This window comes from Pinus tabuliformis, chromosome 3_2 (assembly GCF_031772625.1).
Source record: "Pinus tabuliformis cultivar Carrire ecotype Pingquan chromosome 3_2, CPIR1, whole genome shotgun sequence".
Taxonomy (NCBI): domain Eukaryota; kingdom Viridiplantae; phylum Streptophyta; class Pinopsida; order Pinales; family Pinaceae; genus Pinus; species Pinus tabuliformis.
In genome coordinates this window covers 244804586-244822072 of record NC_142302.1, presented here as the reverse complement: position 1 = coordinate 244822072, position 17487 = coordinate 244804586, and the positions used below count along the sequence as shown (strand labels likewise).

Here is a 17487-nt window from a genome sequence, read left to right as displayed (position 1 = left end):
GAGTATGCACTTGTTGGATGCAAAATTTAATTCCACATCCATGAGTACCTACTATGCATACTTTGATAGACCAATTGTGAGATATACTAGAAATACATGAAAAAAATGTGTTTATTTTCAAAGTGTTTGCACATTGGATGCAAAATTAAATTCTGCATCTCGATTACCCACCATGCATACTTTTCATAGATCCACAATGAGATATACTGGAAATACAGGAAAAAAAATACATGAAACACATTTTTTTCATGCAATTCCAATGTATTTCATACTGGAACTACCAAAAATATGCAAATTGGGTATTCATTAGATCTAACATTTGTTTTTGCATGCAACAGGTGCCTATACCTGAAATTTGCGTAACTTACAAGGAAATAAGTCGAAAATATACCTCAAATTTCCCCTAATGATTAATGTGGAATATGTCACACTAGATATAGTTTGTAACATCATATAGAGAGAAACCGCAAGGCATGACACCAAGAACACCAACAATATTAGCACCAAATTGGAGGATGCTATTACATCAGCTTAAGGACTTGCACCCGAAGCCAACTTCCAAACTGGCAAAGCTTTTTATGCAAGTAATGCCTTATAAACCACTTTCGTCTCACAATTGTTAATATGCTAAACATGTGGGATTATTCACAACGCACACCCAACGATGATGTTAACACATACCCGCAACTGAAAATAAGAATACTAATGTTAAATGAAATCCCAACATAGGGATATGCCACTATAGAGATAGAATGTAACATTAATAGATAACAACCACAAACCAAAGATGGCCCAAAGGCATGACACTAAAACTATTCACATTGCTAGTACCATAGAAGGGAGGATCCTATGATATAACATAGAGACTTACACCCTCAAACCAACTTCCACATTGGTAAAGCTTTTACTGTGGGCAATGCCTTATAAACCATCGCCATCTCACAATTTTTATGCATACGGGCTTATTCACAACATATACACCCAATAGCAATGTTAAAAAACACACACACATAATTGAAACAAGGAGTATTAAAGTGGAAAAAAAATCCCAACATGTGAATATGCCACCCCACACACAGCCAATGGTGATGTTAAAACACACACACAATTCAGAAGAGGAGGAAAAGACAACTCACAAGGCTTGACATCAAAGCCAAAACATTTGGTATGGGTAATGCCTTATAAACCATTCTCATTTCACAATTGTTATGCATGCGGGATTGTTCATAACACACACCCAATAACAGTGTGTTAACACACAATAAGAAGAGAAGTACAAAATGAAGAAGGTTAAATTAAAATTAAAAATAAAAAACTAGAAAAGAGCATTGCCCTACGTGAACCACTATTGGAAAACACTTTACAAAATCTCAAGAGATCAGAAACAAGGGTCGCATAAAGCACTGAATAATGGATTAAATATATATGATAACGATTATTATGTTACCGATTCAACTGTCATTGTTGATTAGCAGAATCAATTAGTTATGATTAACTTGCATCGATTCGAAAACCAATCACCTCATTTTTCGTAAAATACAGTGCTACAAGTATTGAAACATCGTCACCTATGTAAGAAACAACAGAAAAAAGATACAGTGATATATACCAAAAAGGAGATTATCTTATGCAGGAAGAGAGGAGCCAAAAAAGGACATGTTTTGTTTGTCAGTAAGACATTTTGTGTGTTTTCTTTTATGCCTTTAATTGTGGAGCGGTTAATACACTAAAATTTTGCGTCACAAACCCATTTGATAAATAATTCAGGTAGGTGGTTCTCACGTAAGTAATTGGAGCTGCATCAATCAAATTAAGAATTCCGAAGGTGCTATACTCTTCCCCCTCATCAAGTACATTGTCTACAAATACAAAGACCAAACTTAAAGAAAATACGAACAAAACCTACAATCGCGAAGCAGGCCAACTGGAGTCGTACTAAGCAGCTCCATAATCGCATTCATTTGGGAACACCCTCTTCGTCCTTTTCAATTGTGGGCATCAGCTCCAAGAATGTCATAATTCAAATTGAAGATGAAAGGGCAATTGGCTTCCAGCCAGATAGTACCTCAATCCACATGACCGCCTCAAGCGTCATTTTTTCAAAATTATTCTTTGTGCGTTTTATCGCAATAATAATTTCGCCCAAATAAAGTGGGCTCCAATCGGAGAGGTATGACTGGCAAGCAAGATGTTGTTTAATCATTTAATTATTTTAATTATAATAATAAGAAAGAAAGAAGGAAGGAAGGAAAAAAATATTATAACCTCCACAACACTAAAGATAGTCAATAGGACAGATTGCCTCTTCATCTGCTTGATGTATTCGGCCTTTTTTCTGTAAAGCTTCACAATAAATGCTTCCAGCTTCTCGACAAACCCCTCGCTAAATAGATTATCCCAAGAGCTAGCTGCTAGCATATCTTCATAACTTTCCCTATTGTCTTTGAAGGCCTCACATTCTAAAATGAAATGTTTTTCTGTTTCCACTTTTCCAAAAGAACAAAAAATGCATACCCTTTCCTCCCACACTTCCTTTAGCATTTTCCAGTGCCCTCTTTCACAACAGAGTTGATGAGAATTAGTCTTTAACTGAGCAATAAGAATTTTGGCTCTCCAAGAGATATTGGCCTCTATGTATGCTTTTAGTTGATGATTATGAGTGGGATTAAACACTTCAATATAATAATTTTTCTTTCTTCCTAACTCCTTATCCCAAGTACGTTTGTGGAACTTTTCCATAACAAAAGCTTTAATCTCTTTGTTGTTTATGAGACACGCGTTCAAGCAAATACCCCATTTACTAAATCATTTGTTATTTTGCTGCATCCAAGTTTTTTTGCTCTTGCACAATCTATCATTAAAGACCTTAGGCCATCTACCCTTTTCCATTTAATCAATTTTTTTTAAATACCTTATGACTCGCACCATAGCAATTGCTTCAATAGGAGCAGTCATTGTTTCACTTAACAAGATACCATAAGGAACTACACTTTTAATCTTAAATTTATTTGTAATCAAACGCTTCTGAATTTTCTCAATTTGTCTCCACTGCATGTCAAAGGTGCTGCTAGCCCACAGTTCACAACCATAGAGAATCACCGGAATCACTAGAAGCCCAAAAAGAGTTTGAGTGGTCTTCCAGTCCCATAACTCTGCCTCTCTACACCTATTTTGAAAAGCATAAAATGCTTTCCAACCCCCCAAAGTTCTTTTCTTTCTACAACCATTCCAGTTTAGATTTTTGTTGAAGTCAATTCTGAGGTACTTGTAATCCGCAACTTCTTCCATAATGTTGCCTTCAAAGTAGAACTTATGCTGGTTATGTTTTCTTTTCTTAGAGAAGGCCACTACTTTTGTTTTGTTGATATTGACTTGCATCCCCACACTTCTACAAAAATGCTCGAGGGATAGTAAGTGCTCTTGCAAACCAAGAACTGATTTAGCAATCAGAATAAGGTCATCTGCATACAAAATAAGCCTTATAACAAACTTGCACAAATAGATACCATCACCCCCTTGCGAATTCAACCACTCCTCAAGCTTGATGATATATAAACCAAAAAGGGTAGGAGACAGTGGGCAACCTTGCTTGACCCCGATATCGCTTCTAAAACTTTCAAAAATGCCTGTTGAATTTCTAATTTTGACTTTCACCTCTTTATACAGCGTATGCACAGCTGCTCTCAAATGCTTAGGAACCCCAAGTTCCTCCATTCTCCGCCAAAGTTTATCCCTAAGAACCGAGTCAAACGCTTTTCTGAAATCAACAAAGCAACAAAAGACTTCTTCCTTTTTCTCCCAAACTTTTTGAATGATGTACCTTAAAGTTATGAAAGGATCAACTGTGGAATGTTTAGGTCTAAAACATGCTTGCCCTTTAACATGCTTATCTCTTTCTTCTGCCCACTTGCTAATTTTGTTTTCTAGCATGCTTCCAAATAGCTTTGCAAACAAAGGATTTATCATTATGGTCCTATAATTGGAGGGATTATTGACGTCACCGCTCTTGAAAAGAGGTATTGCTAGACTAGTTGTCCAATCTATGGGGAGCCCTTGTTGTATGATGTTGTTGAAGATTTTTGTAATGTGAGGTGCAAGAATCTTTGAGCCCCACTTTAGATATTCTACTTGGAGTTCAACTAAGTCTTTTGCTTCTCCAACACCCAACTTCTTGATACCCATCTCTACCTCTTGTATCGTGAAGAGTTCAGTATCAGTGTTGACCAAGGGGGGAGGGTCAACCTTGGGAACCTGCTCATAGAGTTCTCTTGCATAGTCAAACCATTTAGAAGCTATAATATTATTTCCAATTTGTATCTTTTTCAGTTGGAGCTCCTTCAAAAATAATTTGGGATTATTTTTCCCAAGGAAGATTAGTTCTTCCCTCCTTGAAACCATGAAATCAACCTTTTTCTTGCTTAATAACTACTTGTAAGATTTGAGCTTTATGTTATCCTTGTTTAACTCTTTCCACATTCTCCTTGCCTTTTTGCATTCCTCGTCAAACCAAGCATTAATCGGAAAGCAATTTGTTTCAGACTTCTTAATTTTTGTTATTTTGCACTTTGCAAGTGTGCATTGAATTAAATGTGTTAATTCATGACTATGAAGGTTGTGAATTGTAATTTTCTCCTTCTCAAAGAGCCTCTCTAGCGTCATTTTGAAGGTATTACAATTTTCTGGGGTCAAAAGAGTTCTGCCCCGTGGGAGATTTTGTTGGACATGCTGAATTTTTTACTCTAATTGTTTCTTTCCAATCCAAGAGAAACATAAATAAATTGGCTTGTGATATGATTTTAAATCCCACAACTGATCTCCAACCAAAACTTCTTCCATTTTCTCACACAAACCATGTGAGCAAATTACATAATCTACCACACTTGCTCCATTGTAAGTATTGCAAGTGAAATTACCAGACTTTGCCCATCTAGTCAAACCATTACAAATGACTAAATCAAAGGCCCCACATAGAGTAAGCAATTGTTCAGCAAAGAAATTGCCACGCTTGTCCTCTGAAATTCTTTCCCACTGATGATTACTTTCTTCTGTAAGCCAAATAGGGTCACAATCATCTTTACAACAAAGAATGCTAACTTGCTCACTTGTAGTCCTAGCATTGAAATCACCCACTATAAGGACTTCACTTAGCTACGAATATGTTGCAATATCCGCTTTTAAAGTTGCAAATGGATCTTTGTGGTCAAGCCCTCTACCTTTGTAGATTTTTTAAACCTATGGCACAAAATAGCATGCTACAATTCTTATGTGGTTTCCATTTTCTGATATTTTAAACCAAATGAATTGCTTATTTGAGTCTTCTTTTTTTAACTGAATGAGACGGTCTTCTTTCTCCCTTACTTAAACCATGATACCCCCATGCCCTTTGCCATTCCGTGCTGCCTTGTTCCACACTGCCATCTTCCAGTATCCTTCAAACAAAGGTGTCTTGCAGCCTTCATGCTCATGTGTTTCTATAGGGCAAATTATGTCTCTATTTTTCGCAATAGGCCCTAACCCAGGTCCTCGTCTCCATGGGTAACCTCTGCAGTTCCAACAAACTAATCTTAAAGAAGCCTGGGTATGACTTGATTGCTATTTATTTTGATATGCAAGACTCACATTTGAGTCTTTGTCTCTGTTTTCCCATACCGACCTTGCTTTCTGATTTCCTGTTGAAGAGTTTGTTGCCTCTTCTTTATTACCATCTTGCTGCTATGTTCTGGAAGGAGGTCCAAATTGCGCTATCACAGCTTTGCCTTTATAAATCCATGCTCTCTTTCCTTCATCTCTTGCTGCCCTAACCTTTAAAATTTCCTCCCTTCTTTCCCCTTGTTGTTTTATAGTTAAATCTTCTTCTAGGAAAAAACGAGAACCCTTCAAGAGATGTTTCTTGCTTAGAATAATATATTTATCACGCAAGCTAGGCATAATAATTTTTATGGGCTTGGCTCTCTCCCTGTCAAACTTACCCACCCTCCATGCTTGGCATATTTGTCCTTGCCATAACAACTTGTCTTTCAAGAAGTCTCTTGCAAGTTCAAGAGTACATTCATTTTTCCCATAGTCTTTCACCCCTTTAATAATTATGTTTGCTGCCCTATTTTGTCTTTCCTTGCCTTCACTATCTTGCATGTTGTCAACCTGAATATTTGTTTCTCCTTCCTTATTAGTAGAATTGCTAATAACTTGAGCCTAGATTTTGGAAACTTTGGTGGAATCTCCTTTCATTTCTTCTCTTGCATTCTCTTCGTGGTTGTTTATTTGGGCAATCATTTTCCCTTTATCCTGGGATGATTTCACATTCACCGCCTCTGTACTTTCCACTACACATTTCTTTTTGTTTTGCACATTTGCCTTCATGCGTTGCCATTCTGTCTTCCCTATCAAGAGATCTTCCTGTAGCAATGCCACTTGTTCTTTTAAAATTTTATTGCTTTCTGCTAACGCCTTGTTCTCAGTCATTATTATATGAATTCTATGATCTCTTTCCTACCCTTTAGCTTCTAAAACCTCCAAGCTTTGTTTTGCATTTAACAATTCTTTCACATAAAGATCAGGTGACCAGGTGAGAGGTGTGGATGTGGGACTATATAAAACATAATCATCAATGACTTTTTCTTTGGGCTTCTTGTTGCCACGTGCTTGTGGAGGAGATTTGTTTGAGTGCTTTTTGCGAAGGGCTCGATTACTTTTCTTTTTAGATAGTTTCTTTCTTGCTTGCTCCCATTTTAGACGGGCTATTATTCGTTTTAAAATGCCCCGATATTATTTGGCATTGACCCAAACCCACTTCCCAGCTTTGGCGGATGAGGCAATTTTCACTTGTCCTAAATCATTTGTCTCCACATGTTCTGAAATTTCTGGCTCCTTTGTCATGTTTGAATGCATTTGCTGTTGCTTTCTCGCTGCTCGATACTTCTGCTGCATAAAAACTCCCTGCTCTCACACTGCTCACTGTTCATTGCTCACTGATCTCACTGTTGCCCACACTACTGCCCACGCAGGTCTCTATTCAGTAGAGGTGTTTTATTTTGAGACGGTGGGAAAACCTATCATAACTCAGCAAGGACAATCATTTATGGTGGCTAATCGCGAATGCAGGCTGACTCATCACCGTCATTCAAGGAAAACCATGCCACCTGGAATAACTCATTGATGGTTCGTAAGGTGGTAGGCTTTCACTCTTGCCAGATGCCTCTGGGTCATGGGTCGTTAACCTGTATTAAGCTCTTAGCCAAACAAAATTAGTTTTACATCATACTCGATAGATGTTACTGGCGAAGAGAGATTTGGTTTAACAATTTAGTAATAATAATTAATTGAAATAATAATATAATTTTAAGATATAATTAATCTTAAATTTTATTGGTAATGGTTGTGAGGATTGGGATGAGCGCTCTGCAACTAGGGTTTACAACAGATCCCCGACGCCATCGAGTTTCGGACAAGCTCTGCAGACTGCAAAGGTCAGGCATCTGATACTGACACAGTACCTCAGGAAACCCTTGGCGCACATGGACCCTCCCTAGGGGGGGGCCTCAAGGCCCTCCCCTTCGACAGAAACGACGCCGTCAAGAACATCGGATACCCTAATCTTTGGATCAATCCGCGCAGGCCAGGAAACGATACAACAACAGAATAAATTAGAAAAAAACTGCAACACCGACTGACAAGATTGGAGCAGCACCAGAAGGAAAAGATCAGACAGAGGAACAATCCAAGGTCACCTCAAAAACTTGTAAGCCAATAGCAGAGGAAAGACCCAAGATAGAACTGCCAAGTCAGAAGATCAATGAGAGAATACAGTACATGACAGATCATGCACTCATAGGAAAGTTCATAGGAATGTGGCCAACAGAAAAAGCGCTGCATGGATGGATCTCAGCAAAATGGAAACCCAAAGGTGACATCACCTTACAGTTAGGACCAAAGGGTTTTTTACAGTCATATTCTTCTGCCTAGAAGACAAGTTCAGAATCTTAGATCAAGGCCCATACTTCTTCAACTCAGCAGGCTTGTACTTGAGAGAATGGATAGCAAGATTCAATCCGGACAAGGAAGACCTCACCTGGGCTCCTGTCTGGATCAGAATGTATTCTCTTCCGGGGGAATATTGGGATGAAGAAATACTCAAGAACATAGGAAATGGGCTGGGGGAATTTATAAAAGCAGCAGAAGAAACAAAGATGAGAAGATACACTTCATATGCACGCATCTGTGTCTTCATGCGACTGGACAAAGCGCTTCCGGACTCGGTAAGTCTCTCCCATGACGACTATGAATGGATTCAACCTCTATATTATGAACATGTTCCGTTTCGATGCCGTAAATGCCATGCTCTGGGACATTTATTCAGGGATTGCCCGCAAAATAACAAAACATCTACTTCCGATCACTCTGACTCCACAGCCCAAGAGGGCTTTACCAAAGTTCAAAACCGGAAAAGAACCCACAAGAAACCTGCTCCAGGCAGGAAGCCCCAGCAAGATCCGGCATCTTTTCCCTCCACAAGCAATAGTTTCAAGATTCTGACTCAAATCCCAGAAGATCCACCCTCAAGCTCTAAGCCGAACTCATCTCCGCTCTCCAAGTCAGATCTGAACATCCCCTCCAGCTCTGCCCCTATATCAACCTTCTCCGCTGACAAAAATGCTTCACCCATGGATACCCAAACAGAGAATGCAGGGACTACAAAAGACATGGAAGTTGATAGATCTGTGAAACATCTTATCATCCACGAAGAAAAAGATGATAAAAGCAGTCAACCGCAAATAATGGAGGAAGAACCTGAAAACTTTGACATGGAAGGATTGGACCTACTTGAACTCGAGCAGGCTTGTAAGAAAAAAAACTATGATCAAATCCCAGAGATGCAGCTCAATAAATTGGAAGTAGTTCTCTCGAAGGTATACCAGCAGAAGCAATTAGGCATCCAACCTAGTAGTTCATGGGATGGTAGCCTTCCCCCAAAAGACTTCAAAAAGAGGGGAAGAAGAACGGAATTACAGAGAACCATTGAAGTGGGGAAAATCCTGGTGGATTCAGGAAGGTATGCAAAATTGACGAAGTACTACAAATCTTCCCCCAATAGTGAACAATGAAGCTAAATTCATGGAATTTACGAGGGCTCAATAGCCCAGGGAAACTCAGATCTCTAAAAAACATGATAAAATTGGAGAAACCGCAAATGTGTTTTCTTCAGGAAACTAAATGCAATAGCAGCACGCTAGGAAGCATCCTCTCCAAAGCTTGGCCAGGCTGTCAATCAGTAGCAGTGGACGCAGATGGAGCTTCAGGGGGACTAGCTATAGTGTGGAACCCCAAACTGATCCTTCTCCATGATTTTCATGCCTCCCGCAACATCATTCAAGCGACATTTCACATCATAGGAACCAACATTCATGGCCACCTAACTAATGTTTACTTTCCCCAGGAAGCTGGAAACAAAATAGCCCTCCTCAACACAATCGAAGCACTAAGCTTAAGCAGAACGCACCCACTATGGATCATAGGCGGGGATTTCAATATGATCACCACACTCGAGGAAAAACGAGGAGGAAGAATAAGGTTGGATCAGGAGAATGTCCACTTTAAGGATTTTATACAAAACAACTCTCTTATAGATTTGCAATTCTGCAATGGCATACACACATGGAGCAACCGTAGAGCAGGAAAATATCAGATCGCCTCAAAGCTAGACATATTCCTAATCACAGACAATTCGGTTCATCTAGGAGGGGATATTGCAACTGCCATCTTACCCTACTCAGGATCTGACCACTGGCCCATCTCACTCCAATGGCAGAGGCCCGGTAACTCAATCAAGCGACCCTTTCGCTTTGAAGAATGTTGGCTTCAACACCATGCATTCAAGGACTTCGTCAAATTAAAATGGAGTACTTTCCACCCACCGGAAGGATCCAAAATGTATCAGTTTCAACAGAAACTCAAATACCTAAAAGCCCAAATAAAGAAATGGAATCATGAAACATTTGGAAATATTTTCAAGGAGCAGCAAAATCTAAACAGGAAAATGGAAGAGCTGCAGCAACAAATTATCACCAAGGGACACACTTCATGGACCTTAGAACAGGAGCAGAGTTTAAATACACAAATGGAAGAAAGGAGAAAGCAGGAGGAAATACTTTGGAGGCAAAAGTCTAGAATAAGATGGTTAAAAGAGGGGGAAAGGAATACCAAATTCTTCCATAGAACCACTGTCCAAAGGCGCATGCACAATAACATATCATTCTTACAGAATCAGGAAGGGGCAAGATTGGAAAAGCATGAAGAAATAGAGGAGGAACTTCTTCAACACTTCAAACAAGTGCACAAAGAGCCTAAGATAAACAGGAACCCAGCCATTGACAAGATAATTGAAAAAATCCCAAAAATCATTACAGAGGAACATAATGAGATCCTCCTACGTCCTATTCTCCCTCAGGAAGTGGATGCAGCAATGCACCAGCTCAAAGCAGGCAAAGCACCAGGACCTGATGGTTTTTCAACCACCTTCTATCATCAGTTCTGGGATATCTTAAAAGAAGAAGTCTGGCAAGTGGTAGAGGAATCCAGAGCTCTTCACTGGCTCTTACCCTCTCTCAACGCGACCTTCATCACGCTCATCCCAAAGGAGGAGAACGCTAACACACCGAACAAGTTCCGCCCTATAGCATTGTGCAACGTCCTCTACAAGGTCATTTCAAAAGTAATAGCAAATAGACTAAAGCCTCTTCTGCCTTTGTTAATATCACCGGAACAGTCTGGATACGTGGAAGGGAGGCAGATCCTCGATGGAATCATCCTTACGCATGAAGTCATTCACTCCCTCAAGCATCACAAACAGGCAGGTATGATTCTAAAGCTGGATCTCTCAAAAGCATTTGATAAAATAAGTTGGACCTACATGAAAAAGATGTTAAATGCTTATGGCTTCTCGCCCATGTGGGTGAGATGGATAATGAGTCTTATATCTTCCACTTTCTTCTCCATTCTAGTGAATGGCATCCCCTCTAAACCTTTCTGTCCTTCTAGAGGAATCTGACAGGGTGATCCTCTTTCCCCCTTCCTGTTTGTTCTAATGGCTGAAGGATTAGGTAGACATATCAAATCTGCGCTAGTTTCCCATCAGCTTAAAGGGATTTCCATTCATGGCACCCCAGCCATTACTCATCAACAGTTTGTTGATGACAACATGCTCTTTGGCTACCCTTTAGTTCAGGAAGCCTCCCTCTTCAAATCCATTCTTAATGACTTCGCTGCCGCCTCGGGCACCTGTGTTAATAATGCCAAATCCCAAATCTACTTCTTTCATACCTCTCCTGTAGTGCAGAGAGCTATTGCCCGCATTCTGGACTTCCCCATTGACTCCCTCCCCTCCAAATATCTCGGAGCCCCCCTCATCCACTCAGCCATTAAGCATTCCTCATGGCGCACCTTAATTGAGAAGCTGGATTCTCGTCTCAATCTCTGGACTCATCGATCCCTAAACATTGCTAGCAGGGTGGTGCTCATAAAGGCTGTGCTCCAGGCTATGCCGCTCTACCTGTTTTCAATACTAGCAGCACCCAAATGGGTTTTAAAAAGAATAAAAGATCTTCAAAGGAACTTCCTCTGGGGCAGCACGGCCACTAACAGAAAATGGGCCCTGGTAAACTGGACAACTGTATGCATGCCCAAAGAAAAGGGAGGCATTGGCCTTCGTGACCCCAATCAAAGCAATGCGATAATGTGCGCCAAACTATGGTGGCAGTGGCTCACCAATGCAGACAAACCTTGGGCCACCATTTGGACAGCCAAATATGCAAACAATAGACCACAAAAGGAGCTAATCAGGTTTATACCTAGTGCAAAAGGCTCACTCATATGGAATGCGGCCAAGCAGCATCACAGGTTAATACAACAACACAGTTTCTGGGAAGTAAGAGACGGCGAATCTGCACGATTCTGGATGGATGCCTGGAACCAAATGCCGAAGCTAAGCAGCATTCTAGATCCTTTACCATCATGCATAGGGGAGGAGCAGCAGAGGCAAACTATCAGACACTATTGGACCCAGGAGGAGGATCAAGGATACAGGAAATGGATACCAAATGACAGGTTACCAGGAAACATGGATAGCTCCTTCAAGGAAAGACTGGAATGTGAACTCCAAAAAAGACGCATACGGTATTCAGAAGGCAAAGACATCCTACGATGGGGATATACACCAAAAGGCACCTTCACAACCTCAGAAGCCTACAAATTAATTAATTCCAACCAATCTCCCATCGATCCAATATGGGGAAAAATATGGGACGCAGGTATCTGGCCTAAGGTATCGACATTTCTATGGCTAGTAGGGCATCAGAGAATTCTAACTTGGGACAAGCTAAGGAGAAGAAATTATCATGGCCCCTCAATGTGTGTCAACTGCAAAAGCCAGGAGGAAACTTTGCAACATTTGTTCTACACTTGCGCATTGGCCAATCAGTTGTGGGAAAAAATCAGTTTCAGATGTCAGAGAAAATGCAGAGTAGAGGAGAATATCATCAAAACCCTGCGTCAATGGCAAAAGAAACCTTACAAGAGTGAAATTCTCAATCACTTATGGAAAATAATCCCAGGACAGCTCGTTTGGGGAATATGGAAAGAAAGGAACAAGCGCATTTTCAAAGACCAGAGTTCCACGTTAGAACAAATATGGAACAGACTATGCATAAACCTCAAAGAATCTCTGCTAACTCACACCTGGAATCAGGAGGACCTCCCCTCAGACGACAGGGAGAGAACTATTATGGAAAATTGGAATATACAACTACCTAATGCCTCTCTAAACAATGCTCCATCAAGAACCAACAATACAAAAAAAGATACCTGGAATGCACCTCTAAAGCCCTCTATCAAGCTCAACTTTGACGGAGCATCCAAGGGCAACCCTGGAAAAGCAGGATATGGTGGAATATTCAGAAATTATGCAGGGAAGCCTCAACTGATCTACTTTGGGAACATTGGATGGGATACCAATAACTCTGCGGAAATGGAGGGCCTATGGCAAGGCCTCCAACTAGCCAGAACACACAATTACCTTCCCCTGGAAGTAGAAGGAGATTCTTTGATTCTCATCAATATGGTTCAACAACTCCTCAATGGATCACATGCCAGCAAGATTACAACAAGCTGGAGACTGGCAGCCAGATTAGAAGAAATTGAACTTGAGCTTCTTAACAACAGAGCTATAATATTCAGTCATGTCAGGAGGGATGGCAACAAAGTAGCCGACCTCCTAGCTAATGAGGGGGTCGAAAGCAACCAAGCCCTACTCACAGGACCAACAAACATAATTCGGAATAATAACAAATTACAGGAATGCAACCAGATGGTGCAGGAAGAAGCTACACCCCCGGATGCGGGTGCTCTGCTTGACATTTAAAGCGATGGGATGGTGGATGGTGAAAAGGGAGTGGCACATGTCCAGCATGCGCGACGGATGGTTCTCCAGGTGGGAAGATTGGACTTCAAGCGCGGTAGAAGTTATGGGTGAAGGGATTATCAGTCACAGCATTTACCAGCGGGTTGGCTTCGCACGCATTGACGATAATACGTCTGCAACTGCTCTGATGGCGAAGTTAATGGAAAGGGCGGACCGAGGTAGAGGCGCGCGTTTATATAGATGCACAGGCTGTATCGTATTGCTACTATGCCTCCTAAGGTTTAGATTCATTCTGGGAATTGGTACTGATAAAGTTTTAGGAGGGACTAGTTCAGAATGTTGCAATAGAATTGGGTCTGAGGAGAAGAAAACCTTAGCGGCTGAAGGAAGCTGCTGTGGAGGCGACTGTAGAGTGACTCCAGCTGAGTTCTCAGATGGTAGCGGAACTACGAAGGATGCAGGTAATTCTCTTAAGGTAAATTGGGAATTACTGCTTGCATTGGTCTTATTTCATCTTGCTGTGTATAATCTTTGGAAAGACATGACTAGACCCCGCCAGCGACTGTTAAGCCGGAGAGGCTCCGGCAGGGGAAACCCATCATGCCCCTCTGCTGGGCAGGGACACAAGGAGCAGGCTCCAGATTCCCTGAGACCTGAAAATGTCATTAATCCGGGTCAATTTCTAAATCCTAGCTCACCAGGGTCTACAGGTTTGTCGTCCTTCGGCTCCACTACGTTCACTTTCAATTGCACTCTCAGCCGCCCCCGAATCACAGCTCATGTCTCAGTTCTTTTCCTGGAAGAATCTAAGGATGAGGGCGAGCCCAGTTGCATCTTGTCCCACTCTGCTGAACCCCCTGCTGCAATGCACCATGGAATCTCAAAGACTGCTAGCGCTCAGGCTTAGATGGAAGGGATGGAAGGCACGAAAGATGATTACGGAGGCTGCAGGGTCGTTGAAGAGCTCCCTGAGGATGAGGGAGGCTGTAGGATTGTCGAAGAACCCCCATGATGCTCATCCCATTTCTCATTTCCTCTTCAGTTTTGGCTCTGTCGGTCAGCTTATTTGTATTTGTTCATGTGTCTCAGTGGTTTTTTTATGTGTCGAATCTACTGGAATGTTCAGTGTCTCAGTGGTTTGTTCATGTACAAGTGTTATGTTCATGTGTCATGACTCGATGCAATGGATAAGCTCCAAATAGTTCCTACTGATTCCCCTGCGTGGGATATCCATATCCAGTTTCATAGTTTTGGAATAGACTGTCACTCGGCCTAGCCCTCAGGCGCGAAGCACATCAGGACTCAAACAATGTAACAGTAATCTCTTTTTCTGTAAATAATAGTTTAATTTTACTTAGCAAAAAAAAAAATCTTAAATTTTATTGGATTTTAATTGTGGACTTTGTTAAAATGTTAAAGAGGTCTGAGGAGGCTAGAGAGATTTGTTTTATCAATTTCATAATAATAATATAATTCAAACATAATAGTTAAGTTAATTTTTTTTGGATTTTAATTTTAGTATAATAATTAAATAATTTTTTTTTAGTTTTTAATTTATGACTTTTCAAAAAAAATGTTTGTAATTATTAGTCACATTCAAATTATTAATTTAATGCCATGTTCAACACTTTTTATCTTTAGCCTTGAAACTTATTCTCTTAAATATTAAAGGACTTTAAAGAAATTGGGCGAACCATCTTTACTTACAAGATTAAGCTCATTAATTATATTTATGTTATATCACATTAAATATATCTGATATTTATTAATTTGTTTAAATTTTATTTGTAATTATTTGTTATTTAAAAGATGTTGAATTAATAATGTTTATGTTATTTTTTTCTCTGAAACTTTGGGCAATCAAATTTTTACCATTTTATCTTATTAGCATTATGTGGCCTATCTCTTCCATCCAAGTTGTAAAGTGTATTTCATTGTGCATAACACATCGATATGTTATTCTAACACAATGTTAGGTGCATAAAGATTAAATATTATTATTAAGAGACAAAGTACAAAATATGAATAGTTGGTTGTTGGAAATTGGTTATCAACTTTAGACATGAGATCCAAACAAGGTGTGTTCAAGTGGTCAATCAAATGAGTTTTTTCCAAATCATTTTGAGTTCAAACACTTCAAAGTACATGTTATTCTACTACGCAATGAAATTCCAAATGACACTAAGTACAAAAATAAAAGTATCAATGCCTTAATTAACTATTTGATTTAGAAACCTATTTAAATCACAAAGGAAATTTAGAACCATCTTAACTAACTTACAAGTGGGGATCTTTGTCTTACAAAGCACTATTTGCGAAAAAAGGAAATATTATAATGTCAAATATTCAATGATTCCATGAAGAACCTTATAAAACTACTTTGAATCAATTCAAATTGATATGTAGAATCCAATAATTAGGGCTAAGGAAAGTCTAAAGAGGATTAAGCCATAAGGATTTTAATGGGCAATGGGGTGATTAAAAGATAAATAAAAGTGCCACAAAAGGTTAAGAGGTTAATCAATTTCAATTCTTTGAATCATCCATTTTTATTAAGAAGAGACAATATGTCATGCTAACCATAAACTTGCAAATGTGGCTCTAATTACAATTATAAAGCTATTTGTCAAACCAGTATGTTTTATTTAGAGAGCTCTCTCAACTTGTTTCTAGTGTTGAAGGTGAAAATCTAAAAAGATTTTATGCTCCTCTACCAACCATGCACCAAAAGCTTTAACAGTTGAATAAATGTTGCATATGGTATGTTAAAAAACTTGGTTAGCAACTTAATTTCCAATATTATATGTCCATTAGGGTTTAAACCTAGGTCACTAACCATCTCGACCAAAAGCCTTACTAGTTGACCATTTTTCTAATCATTTTGCTCTTTGTAGTTACTTGTATTGAGTTTTTAAAAATTATTGTATAAAGTTTATTTTCCATCGATTAGTTTGCATTTAGTCAAATACATCAAATGCATGTATTCCTAATTTGAACGATTGATTGACATCTAAAGAAGCAAGGAATAATTTTGAATAGAGGCATTTTTTCAATGTTTTGAAAGCCTGCTTTCTTTAGTTTATCTAAAATGAGGTAGGGTTCTTATTGCTATCATAAGTATTTGGGGGGAACCTCCTTAGTGACTTAATAAGAACTAAGGGACCATAAAAGTTTTTGATAGAATATGTACATCATTCATTTAATGTAATTTGGACTAGGTCCAATATGTTAGCTATTATCAAAGAAGGCCCACTAGGTAGATAACATTTAATAAATGTAATATGGCCCATTCATTAATGCGGGCACCATTAGTGGCTAGGGTTTATGATAGATAAAAACTATTTAAGAAGTAAAAGTCTACTTAATGGGATGTCAAAGATTATTACTATATTGGGGCATTGCTCAATTGGAAGTTACCTACTCGAAGAGGCAAGTGAACATTGCTCTCCTTTTGGAATATCAATATAAGCTTGAATAATATTGTATGGTCTCATTCATTTTCAACAATTTGAATTATCTTAAGCATTAGGGATCACAACAAGTGGTATCATAATACTTTCTTGGGTCAAGGGAAGAAGTTTTCTTCTTTGATTTTAGTTTTTTTTTTTTTTGTGGAAAGTTTTTCTCCCAATTTATTAATCAAATCACATTTTCCTGTGGTCGTTTTTTCATTTAGCTTGTTAATCAAATCATAATTGCACCAATGCCATTCGAAGCCATATTGGTGGTGAAATTTGTAGACTTGGGTTATAATAACGATTTTGAAAAATATTGTTAGAGTTTTAGCAAAATTTAGTCTTGTCCTTGCAATCATATTTTTACTCTCTATTTAGGAACCAAATTGTAGTCTCACTAATACCATCAAAATCATAGTGGGTGTGCCATTTCTAAAATGGGATCATAACAATGATTTTGAAAAGTATCATAGAAGTTGCAACCTCTAAATTATTGTGAAAAAATATTGTAGCATAGTTATCTATGTTTATGGATCAAATTGCAACCACACTAATCACATCAAGAGTGGAGTTGGGATGCCATTTCATACTTGAGGTCATAATTGAGATTCTAATAAATAT

At 39.1% G+C, this 17487-nt stretch overlaps 1 protein-coding gene across 7 annotated transcripts in view; it reads right to left on the bottom strand.

The window, feature by feature from the left end:
* The window catches only part of HDA14 (histone deacetylase 14), a 459743-nt gene extending 457633 nt beyond the window's left edge, over positions 1-2110 (bottom strand). For 2 of the 7 annotated variants that reach the window (XM_089416192.1, XM_089416193.1), the window contains exon 1: positions 1907-2102. In XM_089416192.1, coding sequence (XP_089272318.1) covers positions 1907-1961 — 55 coding nt within the window. In that variant the 5' untranslated portion in view covers positions 1962-2102. Of the gene's footprint in view, positions 1-1906 lie in introns of all 7 variants that reach the window. The other 5 variants (XM_089416194.1, XM_089416196.1, XM_089416198.1 and 2 more) reach the window with 4 other exon arrangements.
* Positions 2111-17487: the final 15377 nt, after the last annotated feature.